Below are 10,025 nucleotides of genomic sequence, written 5' to 3'. Positions count from 1 at the left end.
CCACTGCTGGATGTAAGCTGATCTTCCATTGTCCATCTTTCTCCCATGGAGCAGCTGCTGATATGAACCGTGTGCCTTTGACTGGCAGCTCACATTCTACTCCTGTGATCAACTGGGGCTGACAGCAGATGCCCAACTATTAACCTTACTACATAACACTTCATCAGCCATGTTGGCCTCTTGTGTGTTTTTTTTAAAGGTATTTATGATGAATAATTCAATGAATGTACAAAATTCAATCATTTCATTTGCAGCCTCATTTTTGATACCAACATGGTACTTTCCAACTGCTATTCCCTCCTCATTGTTTATAACTTTCGCATACAGTCACCAGTAATTATTAATGCATCTTGAGTGCATGTCTGGTCAATTTCAGGCTGCTAATATTGGTCAAAATCCTCTCTTTCTTCCTCCTGGGCTTTAGCTCTTGTGCATACTTTAATAACCTGTTAACAACAGTCATACTAACAGGTCTTCCTTGTATGCACATGGATAGGGTCTTATCACAACATTGTACTTTAGGATTGTATAATGCTCTATTATGTAAATAGATTATAGTTTCTTTGACCACTTATTGATGGCATCTAAGTTCTTTTCATCTCTTTGCTATTGTAAATAACGCTGTCAAGAACACATTATCTATTTATGTCAAGTAGTTTTGCATTCTCAGTAGCAGTGTATGAATTCTAACCTCTCCATACCCTTGCCAGCAATTGTTATTTGTTGTTGTGTAAAACTTTGCTATTTTTTTCTGAGGTAAGATGATATTGCATATGATTTGCATCTCTATAATACCTAATGAGAGAGCTTTGATAGCCTAATGACAAGAAGTTGCTCTGGCAACCCAAAGACATGCAGTTCAAATGGACCAGCTGCTCCTTAAGAGAAGGATGGACAATATCCACTCATGTGATTAACTGCCTCTGAAACTTGCTAGAGGGAAAGCTAGGAGTCTCTTTTGACTCAATGGCACAAACAACAAAAGCTAATGAGGGAATTCTAGTGGCTTACTGGTAAAGAATTGCACTGACAATCCAAAGACACATGGTTCAAATCCAACAGCTGCTCCATAGGAGAAAAATGGGAATCTCCTCTCACATAATTTACAGCCTCTGAAAACCCCCTGGAAGGTCACCTATGAGTCAATACCATCTTGATGAATGTAACAACAACAATGACCTTGACTATATCATCATGTGACGGTTGTAAATCTTTATGAATATATATTGTCTCACCTTTTTCTCCATGGACTACCTGGTGGGTTTGAACTGCTGATCTTTTAACCATAACACAATCAGAGATTGCTGCACTAGTTACAAAAGAAAGAAAAATTTCCCCCACCTCACAAAATGTGCTGCTAAAATATGGGCCCAAATTGAAAAGAAATAAGGTTTAACTGGACATTATAATTAATTATATTAGAAATGTGGGGTCAAGATTGGTGGACGATTTATCAACAATCTGCGTTATGCAGATGACACAACCCTGCTTGCTAAAACTGAAGAGGACCTGAAGCACCTGCTACAGAGGGTCAAGGACTGCAGTCTACAATATGGATTGAGGCTCAATGTCAAGAAGACAAAGATTCTCACCACTGGAACAATTGGCAGCATCAAGATGGATGGTGAAGAGATTGAGATTGTACACAGCTTTAGTTTGCTTGGCTCCACAGTCAACACTCTTGGCACCAGTAGCCAGGAAATTAAAAGGTGCATTGCCATGGGAAAGTCTGCTGTTAGGGACCTCTCCAAAGTACTGAAGAGCAATGGTGTCTCTCTGGAGACTAAGGTGCGTCTGATACAGGCCATGGTCTTCGCAATCACTTGTCATGCATCAGAGAGTTGGACAATGACCAAAGAGGATAGAAGGAGAATTGATGCCTTTGCGCTGTGGTGCTGGAGAAGAGTATTGAGAATACCATGGACTGCTAGGAAAACAAACAGATTTGTCCTGGAAAGGGTTAAACCGGGTGGCTCCTTGGAGGCAAGGATTCTGAGGCTCCGTCTAACATACTTTGGACATGTTGTGAGGAGAGACCGGTCCTTGGAGAAGGACATCATGCTTGGGAGGGTGGAGGAACAGCGCAGGAGGGGAAGGCCCTCTATGAGGTGGATTGATTCAGTGACTGGGATAATTGGGATGGGAGTGTCGGAGACAGTGCGATTGGCACAGGACAGAGCAGAGTTTAGGGCTGTTGTACTATGAGTCGCAAGTGACTCGATGGCACATAACAACAACAACAACAACAAATGAATGACTGAATAAAAATGCAATATAATTTGAAAACTTTTACTCAAGTAAAATTTTAAAAAAGTAATCAAAACCTAAGTCTCAACCATCCTTTGTTAGTCACCTCAATGATAATCAAATATTAGCTGAGACCAAACCAAACTCATGTTAGAGAAGAGACACAGACAATTTTTTTAACTCAAGAAAATACTGTATTTTAAGATACATTTTAAAGAGAAATAGCTGAAGTATCATCAACAGAGAGAAGATTGGGCCTGTAAATTTTTAAGGCAAGTATTAAAATCTGAAGCATCATGAAGTACAGAAGGTTAAGATACATTTTAAGGTAACCTACCTGCAACTGCATGACTACATAGTTGAATCGATCATTCCTCCCACAGCCAATAAATCTACAAACATGGTCTTTCCCTGTAAAGAAAGAAAAAGAGTAGAAAACATTATACATAGTTTCTCTTCTAAAAAAATTGTAATTTATTTATCTATGTGGTATTTTATGGTTGAACATAAAGAGCCCATTTTAAAAGTCTAATGTTAGGAAATTTTCAGAGGCTTGCTATTTCAGAAATAGATCGTCAATACTTTTTCCTAGTCTGTCTTAATCTGGGAGCTCTACTAAAACCCGTCCATTATGAGTGACCCAACTGGCATTTCACACACTGGTGGCAGAGCCTTTAGCATTACAGCACCCATAATTTACCTCAGTACACCAAAGTGACAGACATGTGCTGTACTAATTAATTAATTATCCTAAGAGAATTACTGCTTTGGCTGGACCCACAAATGCCATCTTTAAAGTCTTTGCTATGATCACTGCCAAACTGGAAGAGGATGCCAGTAATTCTATAATACAGCTGCCAGTAGACACCTAATAACCCTGAGGTTGGTAGTTCCTGCTAGTCATTGTGGTTCTCTCATTGGAAAAGGTGGTTGCAAAATTAAGGAATTGTTAAGAGTGCAGGGGCTCACGCCCAGGTGGCAGGGGACACACTCCCCAATTCAAATTAGAAGGCCATCACTATTGCTGTCATTTTACAATCCATCATTGCATGTGCCAAACAGATCTGCGTGGTCATGCTGGAATCCCCCCGAAGGCTGTGACCATCCCATACTAGCCCAAGCCATCCAGTTCTCTGGTCATCTTTGCAGGTGGTCAGGATGGGTACATCATAGGCAGCAAAAGTGTAAGCTTTCCCCACAACCACCCCATCCATGTGCTTCAACCCTGACCTGGAGGGACCACTCCTAGAGGCCTATATCATTCACAGTATGGCATTCCACAGCCAGATTTGACTAATCTGCATCAGCTGGCAATGCAACAGTCTCATTTTCCTATGATACAAGGCAACACTGGATTCAGTGGCATTGAATCCAGGTGTTCTGAGGTAAAAGGCTTTTGGGCAGGTTTGGAAGCATCCACTTAGACTTCTTCTCATGAACTCACCATTTCCAAATAGTTCGATTGTTTGAATAATCAATGAGGTCTGTCAGATGTCTGGGGCGCAGATCAAAACAGCAAACCCAGCAGAAGGATCTACTGATAGGCAGGTTATCATCACTGGATCTGCTGGCATTAGCTTGGCTCAGTATCTAATTAATTTCAGGCTTTTCTTGGAGACGGTTGGCATGGGGAGCAGAAAGAACAATGCAGATTTATCCATAATCCCTTTCTGCTATTTAACACAACCCATGATCTATCTGTGTAGTTTCTGAACAGTCAGCAATTCCAGGTTTTAAATAAATTTGTAAATTTTTAGTTTCTACACTTTAACATCCACTTGTGGTTTTTTAATTAAAGTATTTTAATTCCTTTCTCTGTTCAGTTGTTGATGCCAAGACCCATATTTAGTTTAATAAGCTTCTCCCTGTTTCTGATTGTTTTTTTCTTTCTCATGATTTATTTCCGTGTTTGTCATGGATATATAAGAACAGAATATTAGTACATTTCAGTTTAGTCTTGTAATGTCAGGAATTTTTAAAAAGAAAAATTAAAAGATGGCCCGGAGGGAAAAAAAAAAACAAACCCAAAACAAAGATGCTGAAACTTTTTCTCACTTACTTAGGGCATATTGTCAGGAGTAGCTCATCTTTGCAAGAGGACATCATGCTTGGAAAGGTGGAAGATTAGCCAAAGAGAGGAAGAACCTCAATAAGATGGACTGACACAGTGCAACAATGGACTTAAGCACAACAGATATTGTGAGGATGGCAATGGAATAGGCAAGGTTTCAATCTGTTGTACACAAAGTCACTATGAGTCAACTCAAAAGCACCTAACAACAAACTTATTCAGAATCTGTAGGAATGACACAAATGATTTTTTCAAAAGTTCTCAAAAGCATCCAAACCTTCTGGCCTCTGACTCCCAAAACAAAAAACTCATCTTTATTGCCGTCAAGTCAGAATCAATTAATAGCTGGTCCTAAGATAAAATTTACAGCTTCCAGAAGATTTGTGGAGGCTGTAAATTAAAAGGGAGGAGACTGCCCATCTTTCTAGCATAGTCACTGGGCAATCTGAATTGCCAGACAAGCGCCACCTTTAGGTCAGCAGCTTAATTCTCTAACCACTACACTTGATTTGTCACAGTTATTGTTGTTAGATGCCAAAAGGTTGGCCACAACTCATAGTGACAACGAACAGCAGTGCTGAATCCTGCACTATCTGGCACCAATCTCACTATCCCTGCTATCCTCAAGCCCATTGCTCCAGCCACTCAGTCAATCCATGTAATTTAAGGGTCTTCCTCTCTTTCACTTACCCTCAACCCTTCCAAGCATGATGCCTTTCTCCAGGCAATGATATCTCCTAGCAACATGCTCAAAACATGTGAGACAGTTTCATCATTCTTCCTTCTAAGGAAAACCCTGGCTGCTCCTTTTCCAAGATATAGTTATTTGTTCTTTTTAGCAGTTCATGGGATAAACAGTACTCTTCCCCAACACCATAACTTAAAGGCATCAATTCTTCTACTGTCATCTTTAGCCAATGTTCAGTTTCCAGACGGATAGGAAGCAACTGAAAATACCATGAATTGAGTCATGTGCTCCTTAGTCCTCAAACTGACATTGCTGCTCTTCAGTACCTTGGAGAGGCTCCATGTTTTATGATTTCTTGACTGTTGCTGCCATGGGTATTGATTGTGGATGCTAGCAAGATTAAACTGTTAATCATTTCAATCTTCTCTTAATCCATCATGAAGGCTGTACTCTTTGATCTTCTACAGTAAGTACATCAGGTCCTCTTTGCTTTCAGCAAGCAAAGTTGTGTCATATACATACTACAGGTTGTTGATGACCCTTTCTCCAATTCTGATGCCATATCCTTCTTCGGCTTCTTGGATGATTTGTTCTGCATATAGATGGATACAACACTGGCATACATCTTTCTTGATTTTTAAATCATGCAGTATCCCCCTGCTCTGTATCCTCACATAAATGTTTATGCAAGTAAGTGGACAAGTCCTCTCAGCTCTCCTTAAGACTGCCTCCTCAACCCTACAACATCCATTTTGCTTCTGTTTACTCTTTTCTTTTGAATGTACTCTTTTTCTTTGAAAATTTAAGGCTGTAGAATGAGGTTAATCCTTTAACCTTGGACAGTCATGTTAGTCCTTTGGAGTGGGTATATTGTTTTTTATTTAAATACATTTCATTTGGAGTTACTCTTCCCTCAAGAATTCCAGTGTACTCCCCTACACATTCTGAACACCCTCATCTTTCTGAATGCCTGAGGACAGGTGAATGTGTAGAGGGAATTTTAGGTGACTTAATTAAGTTCCCCAGTGCCTGCTCTTTTCTTGCAAAGAATTGATAGTTTTCAATCATAAGAAACTCACTGGAAGATGTTTCTTTTTTTCTAACATAGATTTGTGGGTTTTTGTTTCACACAAGCATTCTAATTCATTACATTTTGTAAAATTAATCAACACTGGACTGTGCACCATGTCTTTCTAGATTCCCATCAAATCTTTGCCATTTCCTTTACCCACCCGTCCCTCTACCCATCAAATTGTGACCCTATGATGCTCCCTTTACCCATCCTCACCCCTCTGCTTCTCCCTCCCCTCCTTGGGTTCTCATACATGTTTTACTAGTTATCTATTTCTATAATAATGGTCTTATACAAAATTTGTCCTTATGGGATGGAGTTAGTTCACCAAGCATAATGCTCTCTATTCCCTCCCAAGTTATGTAGTAACATTAAAATCAGTGCTCCTGAGTGCTATGTAGTATTCCATTAGGTGAATGTACCACAATTTCTCAATTAGATTGTGGTTGGACATCTGGGCTGTTTCCATGTTCTTGAGATGGTAACACTGCTATGAACACTGGTGTACAATCTCCGTTTGTGCCTCAGTACTAATTTTCTCAGGGTATATTCCAAGCAGATGAATAGCTAGGTCATACAGAATTTCTCTGTTCAGCTTTTGAGAAAACATCAAACTAGGAAGCCTTGTTTCTTATTACAGGTTCACATACTCTCTTTCCCCCTCCTTGGTGACTCTTACCAATTAATTATGAAGATTATTTCTCACCTGAGAATTGCATGAAGGTTGTAACAGGCAAGTCCTGGGTCTAAAAGCTTTAATTTATCTACATCATATTTCTTTTTATGTTGTTATAGTTCCTATTTTCCTATTTCTAGAACCAGTGAACTGCTCCTTGGCTTTGTCTTGAACCTAAAAATGGATGTATTAGTGGGAGCAGCTGAATGCCAGAGATGGTTTTGGTGAATATTTTTTTTTTCTTTTCTTTTTTTTTGTTCTTTTTCCCGGTCTGGCGGGCGGCGGCGTGTGTTCCCCCCGGCGGGCGGCGTGGTGAATATTTTTTTAATCTCCTTTTGTATGTGTGATAATATTAAGTAAATAATGACTTTTGTACTCATGCCTTAATTAGAGAGAAAGAAAGAAAAGCTTTTATGCTGGGGCAGAGGAATCTTTTTCCTCTGTATAGAGAAAGTTGACATATGCATCAAAACCGGAAGTCTAGTTACTGGAAGTCTAGTTAATTGGACCTACAGCTTCCAACACTGGGGGCAAAGAAATTTAAGTTGCTTTTTATTTTTTGCCAAGCTGTGCCTTTCTCTATTTGAAAGTGACTACGATAATCTTAACTGTTGCAGTGAAGTAAATATTGTTACAGAGCACACACCACTGGTTGTTATGCCAATAATGTGTTTTTTGAATATATAAACTATGGAGAAACGCTTTGAGTTGTACCTGCTGATGCTATCTGCCTGTTACACAATAAAGTTAGATTTTTAAAAATTTTTATTTTTATTCCAAAAAAGTCCCTTACAAAGTAACAATTTACATCTGTGCTTAATTTTAACACATTCTAAGATTTTATGACTTTAGCTCTTTATTTAGGTTTTGAACCATTATGAATCGATTCCAGATATGGTATAAACTAGGGGTCCCATTGTGAATATCAAGTTTATCTCAGACTCTTTTTTTTTAAAATTATCTATTCTTTCTCTATATTGAAGTTCTTGGTATTTTTATAAAAAATTAACTGACACATAAATTTCCACCTCTCATCTGTCAGTTTGCCATACTGTGGTGGCCTATATATTGCTGAGATCTAGAAGGAATAGCAGTGACATTTCAAATATCAGCAGTTACCCATGATGGACAGGTTTCACTAGAATTTCTAGACTAAGGCAGACTAAGAAACAGAACTAGCCATCCAATAAACGACACAAGAGGTGCTTGAAATCCTTATAAATAACAGCAGAACACTGACTAGTAACAGAAGATGAGCCTTTCAGGTTGGAAGGCATTCAAAATCCAACAAGGGAAGGAGCTGCCTCCTCAGAATGGAGTCTATCTTAATAATGTAGATGAAGTAAAGCTTTCACCTAATAAAGAACGTCCACTTGCTGAGGTGGCAAGACTCAAGGAGAAATAGCTATCAACATTCATTAATAACTCGAATATTAAATGTATGAGGTACAAATCTAGGAAAGTTAAAAGTTGTCAAAATGAAATGGAAAGCATAAAGATTGATATCTTAGGTACTAGTTGGCAGAAATTGACTGGTATTGACCACTCCAAATTTGGCAATCATATGATCTACAATGGAAAGACAAACAGAAAACATTGGTATGAAATTCACTCCTGATAGCATTCTCAAAAGGATGTGAGAAAAAGTTTCACCAGTCTTACTCTAAGGAACATTCTGGTTGTACTTACTCCAGCACAGGTTTGTTCTTTTAGCAGTCCACAGGATATTTGGTACGCGTTTCTGACACCACAACGCAAAGGTAATGATTCTACTTCTTCTGTCATCTATATTAATTTTCTACCTTTGAGATGCATAGGAAGCAACTGAAAAGATCATGGCTTGGATCAGGTGCATCATGGTCTTTAAACTGACATTCTTACTCTTAAGCACTTTGGAAGGTCCTTGACAGCAAATTTTACTATAGCCACATGTCTTTTGATTTCTTGGTTGCTGCAGTCATGGATGGTGATTATGAATCCAAGTAAAATGAAGTCACTGACAACTTCCATCTTTTCTCCATCTATTGTTGCCCATTAGTCCTGCTGTGAGGATTTTGTTTTCTTGATGTTAACATGTAAACCATATTTATGATGTGGTTGTTAGGTGCCATCAAGTAAGACTCATGACACTATATAAAACAGACTGGAGCCCTGTTGAGCCCACTGAAGCAGTCACTATGTCATTTCATCTAGTTGAGGGTCTTCTTCTCTTTTGCTGACCTTTTCAAGTACAATGTCCCTCTCCAAGGAACAGTCTCTCCTAGCAACATGCCAACAGCACAGCTTTGTCATCTTTGCCTCCAAGAAGCATTCTGGCTGCACTTTCTCTAAGACATATCTTTTTGTTCTTTTGGCTGTCCAAGGGATTTTCAGTATTCTTCTCCAACACCACAGCTCAATGGCATCAATTCTTTTGCCATCCTTATCTATAGCTCTCAGATGCATAGCAAGTGACTGAAAAGACCATACCTGAATCAGGGATACCTTAGTACTCAAACTGACATCACTGTTCCTCAGTAATATGCAGTCTATCTCAATGTAATACATCTCCTGACTTCCTGACTGACAGTACCATGGTCGTATTCTAAACTTTAATAGAGATGCTCCAGTATTTAAAGAACAAAAGGAAGTAACTCTTCTAGGCCAATTGTTGTTATTTTTATGTGCCATTGAGTCAACTCCAACTCATAGTGACCCTATGTGCGTACAACAGCTCTGAATCCTGGTTTATCCTGAGCCAACCTTATTGTCTCTGATACATCTAACCCATTACCCAATGAATGAGTCAATCCATCTCATCCAGGGTCTTCCTCTCTTGTGCTGTCCCTCCATCCTTCCAAGCATGATGTCCTTCCCCAAGGACTGGTCCCTCCTGGCAGTATGCCTGAAGTATGTCCAACAGAGCATAAAATCCTTGCCTCCAAGGAGCAGCTTGGTTTCAACCTCTCGAGGTTTGACATGTTTGTTCTCTTGGCAGTCCATCGTATGTTCAATATTTTTCTCCAGCATCACAACTCAAAGGCAACAATTCTTTTTTGATCATCCATAATCATTATCCAGCTCTCAGATACATAGCAAGTAACAGATGACCACAGCTTGGAGCAGTTGCACCTCAGTCTCTAGAGTGACACTGTTGTTCTTCAGGACTCTGGAGAGGTCCCTGACAGCAGACTTTCCCAATGCAATTGGTCTTATGATTTCCTGGCTGCTGGTACCAAGATTGTTGACTGTGAAGCCAAGAAAGCTGAAGCTATTAGTTTCAACCTCTTCT

The 10,025-nt window shown here is 39.3% G+C and overlaps 1 protein-coding gene and 1 pseudogene across 3 annotated transcripts in view; one reads left to right on the top strand and one right to left on the bottom strand.

The window, feature by feature from the left end:
* The window catches only part of TTBK2 (tau tubulin kinase 2), a 168,056-nt gene that overhangs the window by 93,997 nt on the left and 64,034 nt on the right, over positions 1–10,025 (bottom strand). For all 3 annotated transcript variants that reach the window (XM_006882970.1, XM_006882969.1, XM_006882971.1), the window contains one exon: positions 2,585–2,658. In XM_006882970.1, the coding sequence (XP_006883032.1) occupies positions 2,585–2,658 (74 nt within the window). The remainder of the gene's footprint in view (positions 1–2,584; positions 2,659–10,025) is intronic.
* Positions 2,732–3,960, top strand: LOC102845785 (annotated as a pseudogene).

The sequence above is a fragment of the Elephantulus edwardii genome, unplaced genomic scaffold, assembly GCF_000299155.1.
Source record: "Elephantulus edwardii isolate Elephantulus edwardi_28Jun2011 unplaced genomic scaffold, EleEdw1.0 scaffold00026, whole genome shotgun sequence".
Lineage (NCBI taxonomy): Eukaryota > Metazoa > Chordata > Mammalia > Macroscelidea > Macroscelididae > Elephantulus > Elephantulus edwardii.
This window is presented reverse-complemented; position numbering and strand designations above follow the sequence as displayed.